Source organism: Manduca sexta, chromosome 11 (assembly GCF_014839805.1).
Source record: "Manduca sexta isolate Smith_Timp_Sample1 chromosome 11, JHU_Msex_v1.0, whole genome shotgun sequence".
NCBI lineage: Eukaryota > Metazoa > Arthropoda > Insecta > Lepidoptera > Sphingidae > Manduca > Manduca sexta.
Window position 1 is genome coordinate 4762959 of NC_051125.1, and position 27702 is coordinate 4790660.

Here is a 27702-nt window from a genome sequence, read left to right on the forward strand (position 1 = left end):
CAATAGGCTTTTCCATTTTCCATCAAACAACTCCGCGATGCCATAAACAAAATTTTCGAATTCTATGTTTATTTTGACAGATGTACGAGTTTTTTGACAATATTTTACTCAAATCAAGTAGTCTGTGATAATTTACATTTGGATCTATATATTTTTTTGTAAGAGCGAAGAGCGGACATACAAGTATGGCTTTCAATTTCGACAGCGGACAAGTAAGTGGACAATTAGGTATTATATTATTTGAAGACAAATCAGTGATTCCTTTGTTCTTGGCTAGATAGCCATAACTAACGAAAAGAGATCCGTTTGGATGATTGACTAATAATATGCTTTTATTCTTTGTAATCACACGCTTGTTTTCTTATTTATTGATTTATAAATTAATGGTTGCACGCGTCTAATGAATTGGCTTCTGACTGAGGTTTCCTTACATATTATTATATAAAAAGCCCCCTGCCGCGTTTGTCTGTCAGAATTCGATAAACAAACAAACGGATTTTGATGAAATTCGGTAAGAAGAATGTTGGGAATGATATTAATTACTTTTTACTCCGAGAAAGTATATACTTTTATCCCGGAAAACTCTACGCCCGCAAAGCCCCAAGCAAAAACTAGTTACCTATTAAATAGTATTTGTAAATTGTCGATTGGATTTATATCTAGGTTATATAAGAAAGTTACTAGCGTGTCTGCTACTTACCATAGATCTCTCTATTTATTGTTTAGTAGACGTTATTTGCTGCGCCGTACACGTGAAATACCCTTATCCGAGGTATAAGTTCCGGTATGTTGGTACTTCTGGGATAAAAAGTCGCCCATTATATTCTGATAATTAATCAATTGGCCTATCCGTGTACTAAATTCCATCCATATTTGGCCAGCGGGTACTGCGTTTATTTCTATCAAACGTCTTCATTATTTATTAGCATTTATAATATTTATTTAGATAATTCTGCCATATTAACATAACGTAGCTTATTGCATTTAAATACTTGGGTAGTACAGCGAGGTAACTGCAATTGCTTTAAAAATAATATACCTATTACCTACCTTATTACCTGGTACCACCGAAGCTTGTTCAATGCTCATTTCAACCTATCGTCGCTTTCGTTTAATTTATAAGGCACACACGCATGCCTTTTATCCCTGAAAGGGTAGGCAGAGATTGCAAGTGATACACCCACTTTTCCGCCGCGTGTATTCCGTCCCATGTTGTGATAGGAGGCGAATCTGTTGGAATATAGGGAATAAAATCTAGACTCCGGGCTGATACTGAGTAGAAAAACCCAATATCACTGCCCGACCCGAGGATCGAACTCGAGACCTCAGTATTACCGCGTCGTCGTACCGTAAAACAATTAAGCCATCGAGGCAGTTTTTTTTATAATACATCAGTTATAATACAATAATATTATAATTAGATGACTTCTTGATGGACTTACTGATCGCCGTTACTTAATATATCGGAAATAATTTATCGAAATAAAACTTGTGGATTTTATCGATTAAAATACAAAATAAGACACGATAAAATCCGAAAACTAGTTTTATTTCTCTAATATTCGCGTAAATATAGGAAATAATTTACCTACAAGGATAAATTATATTTTACAAGATAAGTACTATACATTTCAATACTTAATAATCGACGCGTCATGATGATCATTTACTTTTTGTTGTATATAGAATCTGTGACTGATTCCGATGTAAATAAGTAGGTACTAAGTTGATTTTTTTTCATTTATGAAATCTTATCATTTGTATTACTATGCCTAATCACGTATAGATTAGTGCACCTGCAACACCATTATCCCTACAATGTTTTATCACAAAACGTTTTTTATTTGCGCGCAAATTGTAATGCCTTTAATCCATCTACGATACATCCAATTACATCCTGGACAATTTAAACCGTATCCCATGTTTGTAAAAGTGAACCGTACGTGTTATGAAAAAGGTTCAGAATCGATTATTTTTACATCCCTTAAAGTATCGGGTCATTCGAGGAGGGGTGAGTTTTTTATTCGCAGCCGAATGACAATTTTTCACGGCATTGTATGCGATGTTAATCCCTGTTTGACACATATAGTTGGTGGTCTTTAGTTAATAGCTGTGATGTATCTGTGTTAAATTGTTTTTTACCATCGTTGTTTTGATTGAATGTGCAACTAAGCTGCGAGATTACATCGCCTTGTCGAAGGAAAACATAAATGGCATCTGCGTCTGTATTTTTCGTCCCAAAAATATATTATGTGATGCGAGATTTTTTTAATGGTCCTTAATACACAGACTACTTTTATCCTGGGAAATTATGATTTTTTTTAATCAGATTCTTCCAAGATTACCTGGAAGAAATTGCTTTTAGTGATAAAAGCGCCCAATGAAATGAATGTAGAATTATGTATTGTATTTGTTTTTTTCTATGTTTTATTGATTATACAATAAAGAGTTCGATTATTATTATTAAATAGATGGTGCTGGCGTCGTATAAATGACGCTATGGATCGCTAGTGTTTCAGGGACTTTAGTAGCGGGAAAGGCTATTGACGCGGGCCTAGTCAACGAGTAACAATTAGTACTTATAAGTCAGTCCTGCTTTTGGAAGTGTCAATACCTACTTACTACGCATGTTTTAATTAGGGTTTTGTGTTACAATTGTAGTTATACAAAATTGGTATATTTGGTACCTATAATTCTATAAGTTGTGCTATTGTAACATGTAAACTTACATAGCTTATTAATAACAATAGCAACAACTTCTCTATCTGTGGTGGTTGGTCCTGAAACGCGACACGCGGCAGACTCCGACTGTCTGATTCCGGCTGTCCGATTCATAGGTTTATATTTGTAGTCATAACTGTAATCTAACCAACAATTTAAGTGTTGTGGTCAATCTTGGTGATGATAAATTGAAGTAAGAAATAAATGTTTCGGACTTACCAGAAATTATTATAATAGATCACCTAATATTTTTTTAATAAGTGAATTACAGAAATGGTTACTAGCCACATTATAAATATTTCGAATAATAGGTACCTAGATTCGTATAGACTGCTAAAATTGACATAACTTATACCTATGCTTAGTGCAAAAATAGACTTCAATTTATCACTACGAAGAACATTAAGCTAATGATAGTAACTATTGAATTGGATTTTAAACTAGTATTATTCAAAACACGCAACAAAATGTCAAACTATTGTCAAGCCGCCATACGTTATATTGTAGTTATAGAGTTGCTAAATTTAGATATAGTCGACAAAGCATCAAAGTTAACGCAATTTAGGACAATACCTGAACAGGGTTGTGGTTTCTAGTGTAACAAATGAAGTTCAAGGATACCATGAAATGGAATGCCGTTTTACCTTTAGACATTAGTCAATTGACGTTGGAATAAAGTTGACGAAGTATTTCCATGTAGCTGATTGATGACTGCTAGTCATGATTTGTTAAGCTACAAATTGGGATGTATTGCAAACTTGCCCTTAAATAGTGAGCTCTATTAATGTTTTTTCTTTTAGTGGTTATGGTAGACAATTCCGTCATAAGAAGTTTTTAATATTTGTAGCTCACAATGGTTTATAGTTTTTACCGTGAAACGTGTTGGAAATAAGGTGTTTGAAAATTAAAGTAGTATGCTAAGGTTATCTGTGGGTAGATACATATATACAAACTCAAAACAATACGACCTACTTGTGATATTATGTTTTAACTACTTTATACCAAATGATTACGCGAGGTAAATTCTTATTACAAGTTGTTGGCAAGTAGTTATAAAAGACGTTAAAAACAATAAACCAGTTGCACATTTTAAGTGTTGCCTAGATCTTACACATAAATTTGTCAGACAACAAATCATAAAAAAAAAATTGTGACAAGATAATTCTAAATTATTGCGGACATTTATAATTTAGTCAAATGGGCGCGTGATGGATGGGGTAAACAACAATTGGCAACCCTTTGTTGGGCGAGATGATTATAACGCGCGCCCATAGGGGCGATTCGACACCTGATCAATGTATATCGCGTGCGTGCTCTATTGTTACTACAAAACTTGTTAAATATGACATTTTTGAAGTACACTCATCACACTTTCATACAAAAATATTTTAAACAATAAAATATAGGGATCGAAACATTACTTTTTTCTATTTACATAAATTTTAAGTTTAAAATAATGTTGGCACTGCATTATTTTAATTTCCTTCTTTGTTTGAAATTTAATTATTGATGAAAGCAAAGGCGGCACGTGCTTGCAGCACCACAAACACGCGTCATCCTTCAGTTTATAAACAACATAATCTGTGATTACTGATGATCGAAGACATAATAATTTAGTTCTGTAATAATTGTTTTTGTGATAATTTGTAGGAACTTTTTTTATTAAATTTGTAACTATTATTTAAACTGTATTTTTTTATACTTACCCGGGAAAATGATCCCACTGCATCTGATGGTAAGTGGAGTGAAGTCCAATAGGATATCGACTGACGAGAGGTGATTATCCCTTTGGTAGTCGACACAATTATGCCGGCCTGTTGGAATCGGACACGCTGATCCTGGAACGCGACCCACTTATGTGGGCCACTATATAAATAGTACTAATATTAATTAAACCACCTATTGTAAGAAAGAAATAAACGCAAGTTTTTATCAAATCTACTTTCGCACATTTTCGTTAAGTGAAAATATAACGCTATTCTGTATGTTTACCAATATTTCATATAGTTTCATGGGACCGACGAAACTATTAGCTAGAAGAAAGAAACAAATACCATTCCATTTGATAGTTTAATTATACGCATAACTTGGGAAGTGATAAATATCTCTTTTTTTATACAGTTTAACAAAGAGTCGACGCCAAAGCGTCTTGGCAACTGGGAAGTCCCACGTTGGGCGCCAAGTCGCGCCCGCCCAGTAGAAATGCGGCCGAACCCGAAGCCGATATGCGACATAAACGGACATTTCCTACCCGGTGCTCCTCGAGGCACCTCACGTTGCTTTGGACACTATACCGGTACTTGGGATCTACCAAGGAAAATAACGCGAAAAGTTGGTAAGTGCAAAAAGTATTACACATTTTTAATTTCGTTGACGCTACAAAATATTATGTACTTTGCTGTACTCTCACGCTTTTTATCCCCGAAAGCGTAGGCAGAACGCAAATTGTTTATCCGCTTTTTGTCGTGTGTGTTTTCATCCCTAGGGGCGAGTCTATCGCCATATAAGGCACAAATTACAAAAAATCATGTAAGGAAGGTGAATCTAGTATCATCTAGGAAAATACGTTGTCTTCAATTTTATATTTGATAGAACGTTTTTTCTGTAACTGTATACTCCTGTAAGCACGTATACAGTTTTCAAAGTTTCCTATATGACACAAAAGAATATTGACATGGAAATAAGCGAATGAGCGTTCACATTTGCGTTTATTACCCAATGCAAATTATTTTAGTAGCGCACTTTAACAAACTCATATAATACTGTTTCGTCCTTGGCGGCCGCCATAAAGCTTGATAGTCTATTTGTCAACATACACGCGAAACACTTCCTACTTCACGTAATGCCGTGTTGTCGAGTAGTTCGGCGTTTCTCTTTGTACATCAACTTACTTGAGATCGCATAAAGACAGGTTACAAATCGATGACCTATTAAATTTTACACGCGTACCCCAGGTTGACTCATACGCGCATTGATTTTTCTTACGTGTATTTTGTTACAGCTCAAGAATTAGCTAAGGAGCCGCCCGACTCGAGATTTTCAGATTGGGTGAATCCTCGTATCCAAAGACCCAAGGCGGCTGCTGCGGCGGCGGCGCGCATGCGCGGTGGCAAACGCGCCAAAGGGGAGAAGGAGGAGGTCCCAGCCAAACCGCAGCAAGAGCAGACCTTTAGAGTAAGTGAATGGGGTGACACGCGGCCCTCAGTAGATATTTACGCGCGAAACGATGTTGTTTGTTTATGGTGGCGCGCGCTGATTCCAACTCACCTTGAAACTTGCAAGGGGTAAATGTAGCTGAATACGTATTTTTAGTGTCGTGCTATTTATAGTATTTGGCATTCACGTTTCTTTGATTTATGTAGGTACTATATTTATTTTATTTTCATTTATTACAGCCACGGCAATGTCCATATCACAGTCGCAAATGCAAGACGGCGCACAAGTGACAACGTACATATTATTAGAACATACATTTATTTTTATAGCATTGTTTATTTCTTAGTGAGTGATTGAGAAAAACGTATAACATTTAAATTTTCTATTTAAAATTTTTCATGTCTGTACCAATAAGGATTCTGAAAAACGGGAACAAAATCTTTCTGTTAAAAAGGATTTCGAAAATGATGATAACAAGGAACAGGATAAGTGCGTTCAAGAATCGGATGTGAATGACGATCCCTTGGATTTGAATAAAAAAAAGGATCCGGTTGATTCTGATGGCCTCGGGCCGTATGTGCCAGGATCTTTGACCTCGGCTGAGAACAGGCACGAAAGCCACGACCTCCTCGTCAAACACGCTGTAGAACAAGTGCACGGGCCTCAAGAGCCAGAAGCGGACAGATTCTGGAGAAAAGTTGCAGAAAATGCGAAGAAAAATGAAAAGCTTAGTGAAGATATGAAATACAATAAAAAGAGTCAAACGCTAAAGTTACCATACGTGGACGTTACCCAGAACTTCCAATTCGCAAAAAAGATGCACGTTGGCAACTTGGAGCATCAACCGCTGCCAGATACCTTGGGTTACCGGAATATGACCAAAATCGCCGAGCACCGAGATTCGGACATTGTTGTAAAGCCTTATGCCATAGGTTGGAAAGGTTACGGCGCCTCTGGGCCCACGTGTTGTACTAAAATGCGAGTTCATAGACCAAAGACTTGCGATCCTAAAAAAACAGACAACGAAAAAGACGACAAACAAAGACCGTCTACATCGGCTCCTGATCTTGGAGGACAATACAAAAAGCCTATGTCGCTAATGGATTTAGCCATATGTTGGGACTTTAGACCTGATGATCCTAAAAGAGAACCAAGGCCTCCGAAACATATTGACGGTTCAAATGGATCGAAAGCCCCAGCGGTGTTTACAATGGTACATACTCCGAAAGACGATGTTGAAGAAACGATTGGGCATGCGAATCCTATTTTTAACCAAAATCGTATTGCAGAAGACGTTGGTCGTCATCCAGTGCCATATTTTGAGAAGGACATGTCAAAAGAAAAAAGGAAGGATTCGTGTGATGTTCAACATTGTCCGCAGCATTACAGCAGCGGGAAGAATTCTCGTTCCGGATCGTCGAGTAGGAAAAGCTCTGGCAACAAGAAACCGCAGTGCGATGGTATTAATGGTTGTGGCACCCCTAGCGAGATGAGCCGTAAAATAAGTCGCGATGAGAGGCCAGATAAGTTAGAACATATAAAAGACGCTTGGAAAGACCACAAGACAAAAAGTGGCATTGACCTAAATCACACTCGGCACAGTCTGGAGTCTTACGATAAGACTCCGCTGGCACAAGGGAAATTGCATCACAGCTCTCCCAGCGAATCTCAGATATCAAGACGGTCTAACAAAGACAGCGATACTTCTAGTTGCAATACTAAACATAAGCACTGTCTACCCTGCAACGGAGGGAAATCGCCGCCAGAACCGAAGAATCGAGAGGACTACAAGTTTGCTTTCAAAGCAGGTAATCCCAATTCTGTGCAAAGCGTGACCAGTAGCGGTGATTCAAAGAACATAAAAATTCCAAAGATGCGGCATCCCTACACGAAGAAATCGTACACGATACCTACATTGGCGCCACCGTTTAGTATTTGGCGGGATGCTAATGCAACAGGATATCCGGAGCATTGGCGGTTGGCCAGCGTCTACCAACACGCGTATAAGCCACCAGAGCAGAGACGTAAACCGCTCATAGACAGTGTTTACCAATGATGCAATGTTCAATTTGTCTTCACCGACCCAATTGGACCTAGTATTGCGAAGCTGAACTATGGCAAATTCCATATTAACATGTGTAGAACGACTAAGGAAACGTATTTTATATCAAATCGTGTAAAAAAGTTCAACAACATAGTTCTCTTTGGCAAACATTCTCTAAGCTGTGGATTGATTCCAATATGCATAACGACACCCATAGTGAAGTGCTTTATGACATTTAAACATGCTATAAATTGTATGATCTGGATTATAAGTAATAACTCCTTTCGGTAGATCACGTATCACGAAGAGTCAATTTTGTAATTAAAATTATTGTTAGTACCACAGTATCGACCGATGTGTATATTTTACAGCAAAGCAGTTAAAACATTACATACAAAGAAAATTAAAACTTAAAACAGTAGAACAATGTTTTTGCTCATCACAATGTATCAACGAATGTGTTTATTTTTAATTGCACCATGTTTAATCTTTGTCTATCATAATAATGTATTCCAAAATCGAGTAGTTATATAAACTGTTTATTGGGTCCAATACATTTTAACAATTCATTGTATGACTCATTAAAAATAAAGTAATTTATTAAATTTATCTTTATCATTCGAACACCTGTGTCTTATCTGTGTCTACGTAGAAATCTTAACATGTGACGTCTCAAGGCAGAAACCTTTCATATTCCATGAAGAATGTGCATTTTTTTATAGTTTCCCACGCCTTGTTGCAGTAGTGGAACCATCCTCTTTCTGATAGTTTAGGAACGTTTGTGATCTGATGTCGGTTAACGCCCATTATCATCCAACGTAGACGATTCGCTAATTGCTCGAAAGGTGGATGCCCGCGGTATATGTCTCTGTTATCTGGAAATATATCGAAAATCATTGCAACGGAGACGAATTTCAATTACAACTACACTGTTTATAATACACAAATCTATATATATAAAAATAAATCCCTATTTCCGTTGGTCACGCCATCACGCGTGAACGGGTGGACCGATTTCAATATTTTCTTGTTGCTGTGTTTGTTATTGTCAGGAGAAGGTTATTATGAAAGAAAAATTTAAAAAAATGCGCGGAAAATTAGGAAATTTAAGAAAACTTAACAATATTGGTTTTACATAACTGTCAGTGGTTTGAAATAACTGTCAGCGATCGACAGAATGCGCGCGTGCATATATAGTACTGTACATAAGACAGAACAACGTCTGTTGGGTCAGCTTCTCCATTATAAAAATATACTTCACGCTTTTTTAAAAATATCTGGAATATGATTGATAGTTAATTCGAAGTCATTAGAATTACGTGAGTTTTAAATTCAAATATGTATTATTCTTTAAATTGCTTTTGTAATACTGATAGGATAATTTGAAAATGGATTTGTGTTCAATTCCTAAACTTTTTATAGAATTCCTAGACTTTATTAATTTGTTATAATAATTACGGTTTATTATTATTGTTTAAGTATTAAAGTGCAAAGTTGGTAAGGGTAATTTGTTTTTTGCAAATGGCCTAAATGTATCAAACATTTTTCTATATAAAATATTTACTAATTAATACTCACTAAAGTCCTCGGTGATCTCTGGTAAAAGGAACAGGTTGATAGGAGTACCACAATCGTCCACATTGTATCCTTTGCAGACGCTGTCTACATTCAAACCATTTTTGTTAGTGTCGCTGTACATATACATTCCGGAGTTCAGCTGTAAATTGGACCTCTGGAATGCTTTTCTGTAAAAAAAATATTTTTTTATAAATCAATGCTTAATCTAAATAGTTAAACGCAACATTAATTAACAGTTTGATGTTTAAATAACATTTATGCGTTAGGTAGAATTCGAGTATAACAATTGTCGTAACTTTTCAGAATAAAACGCAATTTTACAAAGCTCTTAACAAAATATTTTTGAATTATTAATAAAAATTGGGGAACCCTTTGTCAGGTGTGGGGTTCGAACCCACGCTCCCTCTCGGGAACCAGAACTTAAGTCTGGCGCCTTAGACCACTCGGCCAACCTGACTTATTCACAGGTGTTGAAATAACGATAAACTATACAGATAGGTTATCGATATTTACCTAAACAACAGTGTTTAGGTAACGTTGTACAGTGGTATTAAAATATGAAGATTGTACGGGATCTCTTCGAGGATATATGTATCTTATAACTTGTAAACAGATTTTTATAACTAATCATGGTAATTCTATGCTGAATAATTGATGTCGCAAAAACCTATAATTACGTATTACCGATTATAAAAGTATTTTCGTGTCGCCTTGCCTAAATGTTTATAATGTAATATCAGTTCTGTATTACATACTGTCCCACTGCTGAGCACGGGCCTCCTCTACTGCTGAGAGGGATTAGGCCTTAGTCTACCACGCTGGCCTAGTGCAGATTGTTAGACTACACATACCCTCAAAAATCTTATACAGAATTTCTCAGGTATGCAGGTTTCCCCACGATGATTCCCTTCTCCGTTAAAGCAAGCGATAAGTCACAAAATATAATACAAACATAACTTTCGAAAAGTCAGAGGTGCATGCTCTTGGATTTTGAATCTGTGGACATTCGTCTCGGCAGTCCGTTTCTCATCCGACTAGGCTATCGCCGTTTACTACTTTAGTGTATATGACTGGAGTATACACAGAGTTCCAAGATTATATAGAGCGGACATTGAGAAGATGCCGCAAATCGCATGTGCGCAAAATTTGAAGGAAAAATTATGCGCGCATTCGATGGTTACTCAGTCTACCGTGAAATAGCAAAACACCAATGTAAAATAAATTATAAAATGCTTCATCTTTTACGCGGTAGATGGCACTTATTTGTATTAAATGTTTGGCTCTGATGGCCGGTCTATAACTAACAATACTGTTTAATGTCTATACATAAATTTATCCTTTAAATATTAAAGATATTTACTAAATATACATTTATGCGAGTATGTTGTTATTAAATTTGTTTATTACTACTCTTTTTATGTGTTTTTACTTTCTTTAATATTATACACCTACCTCCGTCCTCTCTACACCACCCCAAGGTTGACTGGGAGAGAATGTCCATGGCATTAAGTCTGCCTACCATGTGTGCAAAGTGTAAAATAAATAAATAAATATTTTGGGTTTCGAGAGGCTTAAATGGAAATGTATTATAATTATGTAGTTGTATTCCTTTGACCTAGTATTGATATTTCGTTACTTATCACCCTGCGGAAAGTATTATAAATGCATTAGTCTGGGGAATAATTGTATGTTGGTTAGAACCATTTATGGCCAACAAATAAACTAGTGAGTCATTTGATGTCAAGTGCCACCGTCCATAAATACCCACAATACAAGTAAAACCACGAATTTGCTGTCTTAAATGATGGTTACGGCCCCTCCGAGGGTTTTATTCGGAGGTGGTATATATGCAACGCGTCGCTCAAATTCTGCAATCGCAATCCAGGATCGTTTTATCGCCATCTTGCATGACTGCTATGCGATAAATCACTATAAGTAGTTGTATCAATACCACATAGGTCTTCTCGAGACGGCGGTGAGTACAATTGCACCGCCACAAAATCATTAATAATAACAAGATAATTTACCTATAAAGATCTTGCATAATTTTAATTGCTTGAGGCGTGAAGTCCTCAAGTTGACACTTGTTGTGTAGAAGCAGTAGGTGCGGGTGACTCTCTCCACCGCTGGTCGATTCCGAACCATCCTGACTTGTGATTGTATTCGAGGCAGATAAAGACGGCTTTAGCATTTCCGCTGCTTGAATGTATCTGGAATTATGTATTAGTTCAGTAAACTAGATGAGAACACAAAATTAATATGTTTTCTTATGTTTAAGCTAATGTTAGACATTAAAATTAAACTATTTTTCGGATTTTATCGCGGTTTTAATATTTCAGTTTTCTCCTGACGTTTCGAAGACTACAGCCTTCGTGGTCACGGGGGCGACTCCCCCCGAAACCGCGATCCTTAAAAATAGTTAAATTTTAATTTTAAAATTAATATGTGTTAGCATAAATCTAACAATATAATTGTAACTACTAAGAACATGTGATTGATCATGGCATTAATTAAAAATATTCTTTATTTAAATCAAAGCAATACCTCAAGAAATTATAGTCAGTAAACCAATCCTGTACTGTAATCAGGACATGACATATAGCCATCAGATAGGACGCTATTTGGAGACAGTCTACTGTCATCACATGGGAGCTTCTCGCGGACAGCGGATTAGTGTAAGACTCCTCAATGAGAGACGGGGACCACAACGCCTGACAATCTAACAGTATCACACGGTCGTTGGTTACGTACATGTCCACACCTGTAAAACAAGATTTATTTCTATAAACACATATAGACTTACATAAAAAAAAAAAAAACGTAAAGCTATGCATAGTTAAATCACAAATTTACTCAATCAGCTGTAAATCAAAACCCACCATCTTGCCTCTTAATAAGGTTTAAACTAGGAAACCGGTGATGTTTTTGACAGCTATTTAAGCAATACTTAATCAAATCCTAACACTAAAACAAGTTTATAAGTAAGATTGATAATCATTTCTAAAATTTAAAATTGATCTTAACTGTAGTACCAATAGAAGTATAGCACAGATTGCAAAACGGCTGAATGTATTTGGATAAAATTTGACATAAAGATCAAGTAAGTCCTGAATTAATATAGAGAACACTATTTATACTGAAAAAGTATTAATACTATACAGTAAGATTTTTATTTTAGTTTTTCACGCGAAGTGTGTTGAAAGCAGTACATTGCTCATCCTTGTACATATTTTATTCTAATTAGTTTAGTTTGTACAGAAAATTTTCTATCGCAGATGTTATTAGGTTCAATTTGACATTGTGTTAATCAATGAAATCCTACTTATCTTTTTGAAAATAACACTTTACCATAAGTTATTCTAACCATAGATGTGAAATAAAAAATATTAAGTTTCGAACAAATGAACTAAGATAAAAAGTAATATTCGTTTTACATGCCCGAAAGCCACTTCTACTACAAGAAGAGAATTTATCGGGGCAGCAACATCCTACTTTCAGTCGGAATTATATTTACGCACATCAGCACATCATATTCGCGCAAAATTGCAAAATGATCATAACGTTAGAAAAGTAATGGGTTTTGGCAAAAATATTTGTTCTTCAAATTTCGGTTTTCGGCACAATGTTAGCAGAGGCAAAGACGAATATATGTTTTCAATGAGTAACGCAATGTAATAATGACCCTGTATATTTTTCGTAGTTTGTAGCCTGCCTAAGGCAAAACCATTAACCATATTATATACCTTTAGTGCAATGAACTCCTTTTTCAATATGTTCCATATTCTGCATTTTGAATTTAAAATTGTTTGTCGTTTTCTGCTGAGTAGTTGCATCATTTGTTTCAACAAAATGTAATGTTTCCATTTGATTTTCTATGCCAGCTACTTCATTCCCTTCAAATGTATTTTCTTCAGGCAATTCATGGGAATGTAATATTTGGGAGCACAGAGCTTCATCATGTTTATTCTGAGCTAAAATATTCATTATCATTGATTTTCCAACACCCTGTGTACCTGAAACAGTTATAAAAATTATATAAATAAATAAATAACCAACTTATATTGCATATGATGGTGCATAGTGTTGAAGAGAGTGTAATAAGTAAGAAAAGAAAGTGTTATTAAAATGCACAAATGTAATATCATGATTCTTCATGTATAAAATAAAATTTAATCTTTTGAATTTTATTTTTGTTATTTTCACTCTCAGACGTGCACACATGCATGCACATACTCACACACATTAGAAATCTAAAAAAATATAGTATATCGCTCGCTACCTACCACCTCATTAGATGGATTAGGCATGAACAACACACACATACAAAAAGTCACACCTTTTTACTCCGAATGGTGTATAAATAGTATAGACTTAAATTTGCTATTAAAAAGAATTGCAATATTATATTTTTTTTTACTAACCAATTATTCCAACAACTAGGTAATTAGTGCTTGAATCATGTAAAAACTCCAGTGCTGCATTGTTGAATTCCAAATCTTCATCAAGTAACTTGACAGGTTCTGTCATATATTTCAACGGATGAGCCAATTTTTCTGAAAACAATATTACCAGTTTTGATTACACTACTACTCTAGTGATAATTGTCAAAATACCTGATTATCATTGAATTTATCCTTTTTTATGTTGTAATCAATATTGTTGTGTTTGCTAAATGTATTTTTTACATATTATATTTATCAATTCATTCAGCAAATGGACAAAGTAAATTATTTATACTAATATATAAAGGCGAAGTTTGTTTATTTGTTTGAACCTAAGGAACTACTAAACTGATTTCGATTTTTTTTTACTAATAGGAAGCACATTACTCCTGACTGCTATAAGCAATTTATTTTATCCTGGGAAAATATAAATTGGAAGTTTTATCCCAGAAAAACATTTTCATACAGACATAAAAGCTAGTAAAACATAAAACTATACCTGTAGTTTTTTTGTCTTTGTTTTCATTTTGTGCTATTTTACAGGGGTGAAGTCCTTCACCATCAGACGTGGGGGTTTTCAGTGATTTTGGACTATGTGGACGTTCTTCTTTAGGAGCACTCTGTTCTCTAGTTTTGAGAATAATTGTTGGTTGTGTAGGTTGTTTCTCTTTTTCTTTCTCTTTAGACTGCTCTTTACTTGCATCTCGATCAGACTTTAAGATCATGGGTCTCCTTGGTGTAGTTGTTTCCTGTAATATATAAGATTTATTTATATAAGTTTTAAATTGCCTTGTCACGTTTCAAATCTATTGTGAGATTCACTATGTGTTACATCCATCTCTGTCTACATGAGTGATGGTTCCCAGAGTTAAAGTCCATCTGCATCATTTTGATGATAGAAAGCAGTCCTTAAAATTTAAATCCAGGACTTGATCCATCTCTGAGTAAATATTATTTTTAATTTATTATCCATGTAACTGCAGTGTGGAAGCACTTGTTTATTATATAAAGGCATCATCATCATCATTATCCATATATTATGTCATAGACTTAATCTGTCCAAACTGCATAATATATTTTTGTTATAGGATAAATGCAAAAATATACATCAAATATTTACTTAATTTAGGAAGTTTGCGCAAGCCAGGAATTGGGTAGGAGCCACTACTATAGCTATTTCTACCAAGAAGCAGCCATGGAATATTGACAATAATGTTCCTATTTTGATGAACATAGTAGGCAATTAATTAGCAGGCATGATGAAAATGGTGATTTGATTTTATAGTCTCTTTTTGTTTTGTATCTGCTATTATTACTCAACATTAGTAAAATCACCGATAAATAAATAGTGGCAGCCACTAAATAAATAAGAAGAATAAGAATTAGTAGGCATTTATTTACATCAAACATAAGGTGTTACGCCCAGTGCACTGTCAAGCTGGGCTTTGTAATCAAAAGTTAAGTAGGTAATGCTACTGTTTATGCAGTGTTGTGATGTTGCCCATAGGTCAGATATTTGCTTGTCTTTGCCATAAAATTGTATAAAAAAAACAAGAATTAAGTACCTATCACATAAACATTCATCTTTTAAAGTGCTAGGTTATCAGTTATAACATTGTTTATTTATACATTAACCTGAATTATACATACAATTACCAACTAGAATGGGATAAGTATATAATTTTAGGAGATATAAAATAGATTAACTGGTAATGTTTTGTTTTAATGCTTACCTTAGAAATGAATATTTTTTTCTTTTTGTCAGCCATTTAGGGATATTTTTTTTAAGTAATAACAATGCAGGTAATCAATTCAGCGTTTTTACCACAGGCCTCGAATACAAGCAACCTGTTTTTTACTATTTGTTTCTACAAATAGTAATATAACGCGTTTACAAACACGGACTAGAAACAAAATAAACTATACTTTAAGTTATCTTAGTTTTGTTTATTTAGTTATTTCCTAGTTATTCAAATTTGGTATGTATATAGGTAATAAACATTTTGCAATTTTGGCAGCTGACATATTGATGAAGTTATAAGTTTGACACATGTTTGACAATTGACTTGATAGCAATGTTTCCACTTACGAGGCTGGTTTACAATTTTTTTGAAAATTGTCCTTATTCTTCGAATGATTTATATTATAATTCCTATTTAGAGCGCTACATCCAAAGATAATTATAATATATATGGAAATTTCACTTTTAAAGATAACGAAACGCTATAAAAGTGTAAATCGCTTTTTTTTTCAGTTACCTACGATTTTAGGAGCCATCGAAATGACAGAGAGAAACAAAAAAATATATGCTAATTATGTCGTACATACCTATAATAAAATAAAATATTATGGCGCTTGACGTATGACAGTTAAATGCTGTCACATTCAGTATTTTGACAGCTGACTGTGCACTAAAAACTGTGGATTATTAAAAAGACGTAGGTTGTATGTTAGTACAAAGAGTACAGCATTATTAATTGTTTTAAAAATGAATTCGTCATATAATTTATTATTTGGATTCTTGTGTTTTTCCTTTATAACATTTTTAACAAATGCCGCAGATGTTTGTGTAAAAAAAAGTGCTTGTGTATGTGAGTTCTCCAATGGTACCGGAATAGATATATCCACGTCTAATGTATCTACATTTTACCCGGCGCAAACATATGAAATTAAAAAAGAAGGCGCTGAAATTTTGTTGACCACATACTACTTTCATCCTTGCGTCGATATACTTTTCAAATCTAACACGACGGTAAACAATACATGCACAGATCCACTATCGGTAAGTTTTGCAATCACATTTCCTTTAAACTCGTGATTTCACTGTGTCAATTACCCTACGTGCATTTAAAAATATAAAATTATTTAGGCGCTCCAATTTCAAACTGCTTTAATAATTGAATTTAAATAAATCTTACAAAGTTGTTAAACTTGTTTCTTTTACGAGTATCAGAACCGGTTTAGCCATCGAAAAATGTTGTTTTTTGTTATTACTATCAGCCCTTTAAATGTAGGTAATTTAAATATAGCTGATGTTTTGAATATTTGTGTTTGAAAACAGGCATACTTCAAATTCGAATTTGTTGTGTTTGGACTTATCATTTAAACACCATTTTTGCCAATGTCCACTTTGGAGAGCAGACAGCCGAAGGCACATGTATCTAAAACAATCATACTTATTCTAATTTGTTTTGATTGGCCATAAAGTCATACTTATTGTTTTGTACTGTATTCCTGTCAAATGTGACGTAATTGAAGTATAACCAAAATAATGTATTGTGTGGTCAATCAAGCTTGATCACATGGTAAAAATCTTAACCTGAACCTTACTGTTTAATGTAAAAGTATGCTCACACCGAACCACTTCTTTACATGGAACTCATTATTGGAGTTCAATTTTTGTCTATGGATTCAATCAATAATAAATGTAGGTGTGTTTTTATACACCAATTTTTATATCAAAAATATTCAATCTTACCAAGTAGATATGTTATTCAGAAACTATACTAATATATAAAAATGAAGGACATGTTTGTTTGAGTAAAATTGGATTACAGGAAAGCTAAGATGTCTTTCATTTTTTTTTATAAAAGATGGTTGTTGATTATTTTTGAAATGATTCACCGTATGCTCTAAAACAATTAGTACAATGATGTAATTAAAAAAACATAAGTACATAAAGAATTCCAGTTGCAAAAGAAAAAAGCAATTAACAGTTTGTATACTAAAGTTACAATATTCCCATAACTCAATACTGTTTGGTGCCATGACTGGTTTTTCCCTGTTGTCTCATATAAATCCAAAGACTTTGACACTAAGGAAATGATTTGTAAGATTTCCTGAGGCTAATCAAACAGTATTATTATTTTGCATTTACTTTTGTTTTTGTTGACTACTAACAAGGTCACTTTCACTAGTAATCTGGCAGATATTTTTCTTTGTGTAATGTAGAATTTATACATATGATTTAGATTAAACATGATAAAAATGAATAAAAGATAACAATACTGAAGTAGATATTGCATTACTATTTTATTGCAACTTAACTGTTAAAGGGTAAATTCTCAACTGAATAAAAATATCAGTCTGATGTCTAAGCTTTGTTTAAGGAAAGACCTATAAGGAAACAAATAACAGATTATGCCAGTGGTGTGGGTTTTTTTTAATTAATTTACATAGTGACGCTAGAAAGGCAATCATATCTAAGCGACAAACATACAGAAAATGCATTCAATAAATATTTAGAATCGCCACATGTTTCTGCATCATTTGATCTAAGTTTTGTAGGTCTAAGACAATTTTAATAGCATTAGGCTATATTTTTATAAAATTAAAAGTTAAATTTTTATATTAAAATTGAAACTTTAAATTACTGAACTCAAAAATTTACTGATTGACACTTCGATATTAATGTCTTTCAAGCGTGGATATTATTGTATAGGAGGTCTTTATTATAAGCAGATTTATTTATAAGATTATATAATTTTTCTGGATTAGCAATGCGTTCACAATTGTAAATAACTGGGCACAGGCATACAATTTAGATATACATAACCTATGATTATGACTTATGTTTGTTACAAAACTCTGTAAAGGCGTATATCTGAGGGTTAGACTGTACACATCAGTATATTTTCTATATTTAATAAAGTTTTGTCAATCGGTCAACTTTGGTGAGCCATTGAACCATATTTTTATGCCACCTGTTCAAATAACAATTTACCTAAGTCTGTTAATATAATACACATATAAAGACGCCTCTTAGGAAACAGGCCACAGAAACAAGACAGGCAATATGACATGAATTAATAAACTGTAAAATATATTACTTTTATATGCTGCTCTGTAACTAATCTGCCCAATATGTGTTTGGACTTCGGCTGCTCAAGTTGAATTTGATTTCTGACTGTCAATTAATAATGTACCAAAAACAGACAAAAAATAGCAATGGATTGACTAAATCCATTCATGATCTAATATAGCTATTAATTGTTTGCTGTATCAATACACCAATGCATAATATAAGTATTTTCAGAAGAATAATCAATTTATATGATTATATATTTAAATAACTTACAAATTTACCTTTATTTCACATTATAATTCAAACATAATTTTTTCTTCAGGTTTGTCGTCATGTCGACACATACGTAAAACAAGGAAATACATCAGAGCTATTTAAAAAGGAAACTACGTCTTACGACTTCATGGGTAAAAACAGCGTCTCGCAGTTCAGTGCCGAAGGAGATTCTATCATATATGCCAACGGGCCTTCGTAAGTGATTTGTATAAAATTAAAATGACTACACTGTTTATAAATTGCTTTTATGAGCCATTGATCTAAGTGTGCAGAGGCTATACATATATACATTATAATTTTAAGTAATAAATAATTTTGTATTGGGTCCTTGGTTTTGTGGACTGCAGACCCAAAAGTCCTTGATATAGTTCTTAGATTTAAGCAACCCTCTAGTCATTACCATCTTTAGATTTTATTTGTAAAAATAAAATATAAAGATTATGTACTTCTTGTTAAAGACAATCTGTTATATCGTTATATTTCTTAATTCTGCAAATTATGTAACAGGTTGTAATACTACATTATTCTAATTAGGTCATTATATACTAATAAGCAATAACTTATATTATTGATGAGTTACATTAAAAATTTCACCTTGATTTAGCTTTCACAAATTGTATTATTTAATCAGCTGTTGAAAATATTTATTTATTTTCGTTGTTTCAGATCGACCGTAGTCCTTCTTGTATGCGCCGAAACTGACGGCGTGTTGCAAATTTATTCATTGGCAGAACCTAACAAAATCGTATGTATCTGTTAAATAATGTTTGAAAAATATAGTTAATAGGAAGTTAATACAGAACTGCATTTTTATAATTGTACTGCCAAATGATTGAGCAGATAACTTGAACGCCGCGTCGTGCTAGCCAATCAGAATGGATTAGTCACAAACAAATACTTTGATAAAAATTGTTGTAAATATACCTACAGAAAAATGATTTGTGACACATTACAAACATTTAAACCGTCTACATGGCGGCATAATGGAGAACTATCTAGGTTCGTTACATCTATATTATGAACTGCGTACTTATACGGCCACCACGCATACAATTAATTTGTAATAGTGACTGGTGACTCGCTCTTGAGCTATATTATACACTAGCTTTTGCCCGCGGCTCCACCCGCGTCATTAAGTATTTCGGGCTAAAGTTTTCCGTTATAAAAGTGACGCTATTTATTTTCCCGGGAGCCTATGTTCTTCCCAGGGTCTCAAACTGTCTCTATACCAAATTTCATCTTAATGTGTTGGGTAGTTTTTGAGTTTAACACGTTCAGGCAGACAGGTGCAGCGGGGGACTTTGTTTTATAATATATTTTTGTAGAACTTTTAAGGAGGAACAATCCCGTCATACGTCATTGTTGCATAACTTTAACACTTTACGCAGCGCACGCAACGGAAGCTCTCAAAACTAATAAATTTTCCCCGTTTTTGCAACATGTGTCATTACTGCTCCGCTCCTATTGGTCATAGCGTGATGATATATAGCCTATAGCACTCCACGAACAAAGGGCTATTCAACACAAAAATATTTTTTCAGTTTGAACCGGTAGTTCCTGAGATTAGCGCGTTCAAACAAACAAACAAACTCTTCAGCTTTATATAATAGTATAGATGGGTCAATTATTAATACCCGCGATAGCCTAGTTGGTTGTGGAACGGACTGCCGAGACGAATGTCCGCAGGTTCAAATCCCGAGGGAACACATTTCTGTCTTTTCTAAAATGATGTGTGTATTCTTTGTGAATTGTCTAATGGTGAAGGAAAACATTGTGAGGAAATCTGCATTCCTGAGAATTACTCTATAGGAATTTCGAAGGTGTGTGAAGTAGGTATACCAACGCGCACTAGGCCAGCGTGGTGGACTAAGGCCTAATCCCTCTTAGTAGTAGAGAAAGCCCGTGCCCAGCACTGGGACAGTATATAATACAGGGCTGATGTTATTATATTATATTATTATACAATTATTTTATATGGAGTACCTTACTATCCCAAACGAATTGATTACTGATAAGAGGTGGTGCCCATTTTTACGTAATTTTTTATTACATTACACTTTCATCGATACTGACTACACTAATTGTTATACTGTTTAGTCATGATAATATAATAAATACATGTAACTGGCAACCAGCCAGTTGTATTACACGTGGCTTACTTTTGTTTTGAGTTGTGACCATCGGTATCATAAACTGTGCAAATTACGCAGTATTTCTGTTAGATACTTATTTCATCAGGATTTTTTTGCAGACATCATTGCTTAAATTTAATTATATCAGATACACGTAGTGGCTGAATATATTTTTTATTTATATTGTAAAAAATCGGTACGTTTTAAACATTCAACGCATTTATTTTCGCTTAATATTATGTTAATCGAATGTAGCTACTTATAATCACGTTCTCGGCTTATAGATTGGCGAATATTAATAAATAATATGTGTAGATATAATATTATAACATGGAACATAGAATTTGTTTAAATAAATTAGGCATATTTAAACGAATCCATAAACTGGTCACTTAGTTTGGAAAAGTTATTTCTTATCATATTCAATCTATATATATATAATTTATTTGAATATTACCTAGGCTTTAATACGCATGGTGCGAGCTTGGTACGATCATTTGTCATTTTAGGGCAGTGGTTTCTAACCTTTTGAATATTATTACCCCTGTGATCGTGGATAACTAATTTTACCGCACCTTCAAAATGTTAACAAAATAAACAATACAAGCAAATACAAACATCTTTATTAATCAAATTGCACAACAGCTTTACAATTTTAACGTCAGTTCTTATTTTTTTTATTTTTCGATCGTGTTCGGTGATCGATTGTGATATTAGGTTTTTTGTTGCCTCCTTGAAATATTCAATTTTAATATTATTTATAGATTATAACTAAAAGTACGCCCAAAGTGCCGCGCGCGCGATTTTGTCGTCTTAATAAATGTTATATAAATAGACAAGCTGTAAATATGCATAATTCACAGAATACATAATTATCGTAGCAATTCATAATCGCATAATTTATTTTTGTTGTTGGTACGTATGGGACTGAGCTAAAATTATCAGGTTGTCTTGGCCACTAATAAGTACTTTGTATGTATATATATAAAAGCGACATATAGAAAATAAAGGCAAAACATATTATATCTGCAAAAAGAAATTACATTGAACTTATGTTACGTATACCAAAAAGCAGAAGTTGTTGTACCAGGATAACGGACAATTAAGCATCGAAGAAACCCAGTCTTGATTCACTAATATTAATGTTTATTGTATACTGATAAAATCCTTTGTTTTGGTGACTAAAAATTAGGTATTAAATTAAAATTTAATTAATTAATCATCTATATCTATTGATATATATATATATATATATATATATATATATATATATATATATATATATATATATATATATATATATATATATATATATATATATATATATATATATATATATATATATATATATATATATATATATATATATAATAGAATCTTATTTATTTATATTTGATTACAGGTGCTGACATTCTACTCAAAGTCAGCATGTCTCAAACAACTCGACTCGGGCAGATCTGTAGGCTCTACATTGCTGATTATTTTCTTCTCTTGCATCATATTCTACCTAGTTCTTGGGATTTGCACTAAGAAATTCCTAATGGGAGCAACGGGTATCGAAGTTATACCAAATTTAGGATTCTGGAGCGATTTGCCAAACTTAGTTAAGGTATGTGAAATTTGTTTTAATTCATATTATTTTGTTCAATTCATAAATACATTTGACTTTGGGTTTTTAGGATTCTGTTTATTTAGGTATATGTATAGGTATTTAACATTTATATAAGTATATTATATGATATGCCTAACATGATTTACTTTTTCTATATAGTCGGTTTGGACAATGCACACTGTTGTTTTGGCCTTTTCCCCGGGAAATTACACTTTAAATTAGCAATTGGACTATGTGCTCTCTTCTGTAGTAGGTTTCTTCCAACACACGTGACGGATACAAATGTTATTTATCCCTGTAAATTAGATAATGCGAATTATATTCCGAGAGGGGTCTTATCGCGAACAGTATAACAAACTAGTTGTGTATAAGTATGTGTTATGTGCAGGACGGCTGGGCGTTCCTGCTGAACGGGCTGCGGCTGCCGACGCGCGCCGCCGCGCCCGCCGCCTCGCCCGACCGCAACAGCTACGACAGCATATAACATCAGCCCCAACACCTTGCGCACGCGCAGCTCGTCTTCATCGAGTAGCCTGCGCAGCGCCGCGCACCGCCGCGCACCGCCGCCGGGTACTGTCCGCTCATATACGTACATTAATGAAACGTGTCGATTTATCTTGTCTAACATGGTATAAAAATACGTGTTTTATACCAAGTTGGGGACTGGACTAACGAGTCCGTCAATTACGGCCGAAATACATACATGATCCCAATAGCTATCTTCGGATTGATATCGAGAATAAATCATAATTGGTCAATTTTCGCCTTCGACCCGAAAAATGCGATGGTGATTGCTTTTGTCGGCCGTATGTTGATTGTCTCAGATTGTGCTCTATGTACTAGTACAAACTGCATACAAACGACACAATTCGCTAATGATATATATAGTTATATGGCTCGATCAGTTATAGTCCACGTAAATATCATTAAGTCGTAGTAAATAATCTCCAATCGCAGGTAATAATAAGTAGCACAACCAATAAAATGGTGCATAATTTACAATTGCATAGCGTCATTCATAATATTGTTTCTAGGATGGTTTAATTACAGAACATCACAACTGCAAGAAATCGATTAATCACTTGCAAATTATGATGTTCTCCAATCGAAATTACTAAATTAGGATAATGCCTAATCCGATGATAGGCTTGCCACTATGACATTATAGAGTGGACCTATGCGCGGTGATAAAGGCGTTAACATAATAATATTATGAAAGTTATTTGAGTCGTATCGAGTCTTTACTGTCCTTTGTTTGGCAAAGTTAAAACGTATCAACATAATAATATATCTAAGGGCAGCAAAATTATGCATATGTGGAAACGTCTTTAGAAAACGGGATTGAAGATGGCGAAATACTGGTATGGTCAGCAGAAAAATACTAGTTTTGTACCAGGTTTATTTTTCTTTTGTGTTGAGTAGCTGAGAATTTAGGAATGAATAGCCATGCTATATTCAATCCCATATTTAAAATGGGTTGATTCTAAAATAATATTAATATCGAATATAAAATACAGGGTTACTCGATTTTGAAATTATAATTTTAGTGTAAAAATTCAAACGATGCGGGCCGTTAACTGTTTTCATCTACCAAAAATATTGTCTTTGACTAAGTTTCTTGCCATCATTTATACCAAATCCTATAATCGGCCCGGTTGTTTTAATTTTTGTTTATTTTTCTTATCAGCATAGAGGATTAAATAACTCTGTTAGTGTCTAATATCGGGTAACCCTAATTAAAAATAAATATAATAAGGCGAAAGCCCCAATTAAAATGGTTCATGTAAATTGAGTAGATCAAATGATTAAATTTCTTTTACGAGTAGAATATATATTTTTATGGTTTTGTAATGATTTTGGTTGATATATAATAAATTATGTTTTTTTGTAAATGTCGAGCGCGTATTGCTTTGTATTGTTGTTGATATTTCATGTATTAAGTCTAGAAGCTAAGTGATCGACGTATTGGCGCTTTCATATTATATGAAGAAACATAGAATCACGAATTGCGATCTTCCACTTTTTTTGAAGTGGTTAAAAATATCCTGGTAACATTAATTGTTTGATAAATATTGATAGTATATAATGGTAGATCTGTGTAATCAAACTACTTTTATAAAATAATTATTTGATTTTAAACTGTGGTCGTGACGCAAAGCATGTCATTTGTCTTTTTTTTATTGAAAAGAGGTCTTAATTCCGAATATAAATAAATATTTTTTTTTTTACATTGTTAGGGTAATTGTTATATTCTAAAGTGATAATTTCTTGAAGTAAAATTATCTAAAATAAATATAGATATAAATCTACATATATAGTTCGATTCAATTTTTTTTATTATTTTCCTTTGATAAATCTTTGCGTTGCAACCACAGTGATATATGTACGAGGTAGTATTTGTATAATATGTATTCGTAGTGTTTTAGTTTTTGCACTGTAAAGTGGCGCCGCCCTGGTGGACAACTATATCCTAGTTCCCCACAATGTTGCATAATAAATACGAGGCTGAAGTTTGGATTTTGCATAAAGTAAATTGCACCGTTAGTCGATATGAATTAAGGCTATAATATCAATGTTTTACATTATTATTATTATTTATCACATGTAAAAATAATCTTTCTAGTACACCTACAATATTCCATATTTTGACGTTTACGGCTGTTAATATTGTAACGCTTAAAATTTTCTTACAATATAATAAAGGAGTAATATTAAAGCTTCCCTTTGCATGATGATAATAATAATACTAATTAATAATAACTAAGTAGCAAATAATATATAATACTGTCCGAATGCGAATTTTTGAAATATCCTAGATGTAAGAATTTGTAATACTATATATATTTGGGAAAGTATAATCTGAGTTTGATATAATTTTAGTTCGAAAACTGGGGTGAAATAAGGTCTCGATTAAAGTTGTTAAAAATATTGATAAAAAACGTAAAAATATGTAACTCATGGCAAATGATTAGGTTATTTAATGTTTGTTTTGAATACCTAATTTAGTTTGGTATAAATATTTTGTTGCCTTCGATGTCTATTTTAAATATTATTTTGTTTGCGTCCATTATTTTTGTTTATATAGTAGATAGTAGTCGATATTATAAACAACCTCGATGATTAAACTTAGGAAACATTATGTGTATCAAATAAAATCTTATTGGAAGTCGTGATTACAACTTCCATTGTGTTTTCCATTGTCACGTAACCATATACCTCTGTATATCTACCAAACTAATGTTATTGTTACCCCCTCCGCGCGCATGACGTGGCGAAATAGTATCATACGATCGGAACGTATCGTAATCGTATCGTACGATCGAATCGTATTGTTATCGTATCGTACGATGGAATCGTATCGTATTTATAACTACCGTCGAAATAACAAGTACGAGAAATGTCGATTCTCAAAATGACTCCGTGTCGTGTTCGAACTGGTTCAGATATTATTGTGCTCTCTTACAGTCTGAAATATGCGATACTTACGATAGGTTTCTACATTACGTGTGTGCAAAAGGCCTTATTTGTGCGCTATTTTGTACACTAAACGTGCCAATGTACGAAGGCGTGTTGAAATTTGCCGCTCGGAGGCAGCGGCACTTAGCGGTTATTTTGAATGCGCTGTAAGGGTGAAATTTATACTCACACTTGAAAGGTTTTATACAGAATATGATACATTTGAAGCACATTATAAAATCGCGTGTTTGGAAGTTTTCTATTAATTACACTTACTCTGATCACATTCAACGTACTTCATAATATATGATTGTAGCCTGACAGCGGCCATACAAGGACAGTTTGTGAAGTTGAATTCAACATAAAATATAATATAAAAAATGTAATGAGTATTTAAATTCTAAAAGTATAAAATGTATTTTCATAAAAGTGATTATATGCAACGTAGTTTTAAAACCCTTTGTAACTATATAACTTACTAGTTAATTATGTCGAGATTTGGACCAATATTAGCGTCATTGTTTGCGATCAAAAATATACTATTTATTTGTGCTAGACAGACAAACAAAAACTTTTTTTTGGCTTCTGTTGCTCTAATAATGATTCCCATATTATTTTTCTTAATGTCTATAATGTTCAGACATCGGCCTGTTACAATTTTATTTAGAGTAATTATTTCGCAAAATTTATTACAATATTATAGTTTGCGATTGTAATTTTCAAGGAGCATTGTGCCAATTGTTATTACTCTAACTAAAAATGATGAAATTGTATCCATTAAATCTTAACACGTATCATTACCGCCATTGATATTGAGAAATGAAAAAAAAACAAAAGGCCGTAATGATGAGTGCGACGTATGTATCTTAAAAAAATAAATAATGTACGTTGTATTAGATATTTTATTGATATTATTTTTTTCTGGAAAACAGAGCTTCTGCGATGCTGTCCGAAACGATATTGTAAAATGTAACTGTTTATTTTGTATGAATGTATGATAAGTAAATATTCAAATAGTTGAAAGGCAAACAAGTCCAAACTAGAAATCATAATTTTCACTAGATCTGTTTAAATTGAGCTCGACCGCACTTTAATCTATTGTCGCAATTTAGAATCTCAGTAATGGCAATACAATTAACAATACGTTGTGATTGCATGATATATAGGCATCTCAGAGCTAGTTATGGACATTGGACAGTCTTGCAGTTCGCAGCATCTAAACGCTCCCATCTCGTATTTCAAGAACGTTGTTAAGTTTTTTTTACATATAAGTATAAAAGTAGCTTGTTGAAATTATTATGCGTGAATTATTTCTGTAACTAGCTTTAGTTGGCTACTCATTTGGAAACAAGTTACCTATATACTGCCGTGCTAAATCAAAGGCGGTATCTCAAAAATCAAAGCCTTGATTTTTATGTCGTCAGATATCTTAAAAATTTACCCATCCAATAAACTTACCTAAATAACGGTATATTGTTTAG

At 33.5% G+C, this 27702-nt stretch overlaps 4 protein-coding genes and 1 non-coding gene across 5 annotated transcripts; 3 read left to right on the forward strand and 2 right to left on the reverse strand.

Annotated features, from left to right (window-relative positions):
• Positions 1–16: 16 nt before the first annotated feature.
• Positions 17–6222, forward strand: LOC115441627 (protein Flattop). The gene is made up of 4 exons (XM_030166491.2): positions 17–212; positions 4843–5056; positions 5723–5895; positions 6117–6222. The coding sequence occupies exons 1-4, from the start codon at positions 186–188 to the stop codon at positions 6165–6167; spliced, it is 465 nt and encodes a 154-aa protein (XP_030022351.2). The 5' UTR covers positions 17–185; the 3' UTR covers positions 6168–6222.
• A 381-nt stretch (positions 6223–6603) lies between these two features.
• On the forward strand, positions 6604–8526 carry LOC115441617. Its single transcript, XM_030166481.2, has one exon. The coding sequence runs from the start codon at positions 6617–6619 to the stop codon at positions 7931–7933; it is 1317 nt and encodes a 438-aa protein (XP_030022341.2). The 5' UTR covers positions 6604–6616; the 3' UTR covers positions 7934–8526.
• Positions 8440–16007, reverse strand: LOC115441606 (protein SMG9). Its single transcript, XM_030166470.2, has 8 exons — positions 15675–16007; positions 14441–14690; positions 13921–14052; positions 13243–13512; positions 12044–12260; positions 11527–11709; positions 9500–9666; positions 8440–8796 (listed from the first exon to the last, which is right to left on the reverse strand). Exons 1-8 carry the CDS (start codon positions 15708–15710, stop codon positions 8594–8596), a joined length of 1458 nt encoding a protein of 485 aa, XP_030022330.2. The 5' UTR covers positions 15711–16007; the 3' UTR covers positions 8440–8593.
• On the reverse strand, positions 9873–9956 carry Trnal-uaa. The gene has a single exon. It is a non-coding gene; the product is annotated as a tRNA-Leu (tRNA).
• Positions 16008–16289: 282 nt separating the features above from the next.
• Positions 16290–27052, forward strand: LOC115441584 (cation-dependent mannose-6-phosphate receptor). The gene is made up of 5 exons (XM_030166434.2): positions 16290–16723; positions 19068–19216; positions 19688–19766; positions 22556–22762; positions 23154–27052. The coding sequence occupies exons 1-5, from the start codon at positions 16430–16432 to the stop codon at positions 23247–23249; spliced, it is 825 nt and encodes a 274-aa protein (XP_030022294.2). The 5' UTR covers positions 16290–16429; the 3' UTR covers positions 23250–27052.
• The last annotated feature ends 650 nt before the right edge of the window (positions 27053–27702 follow it).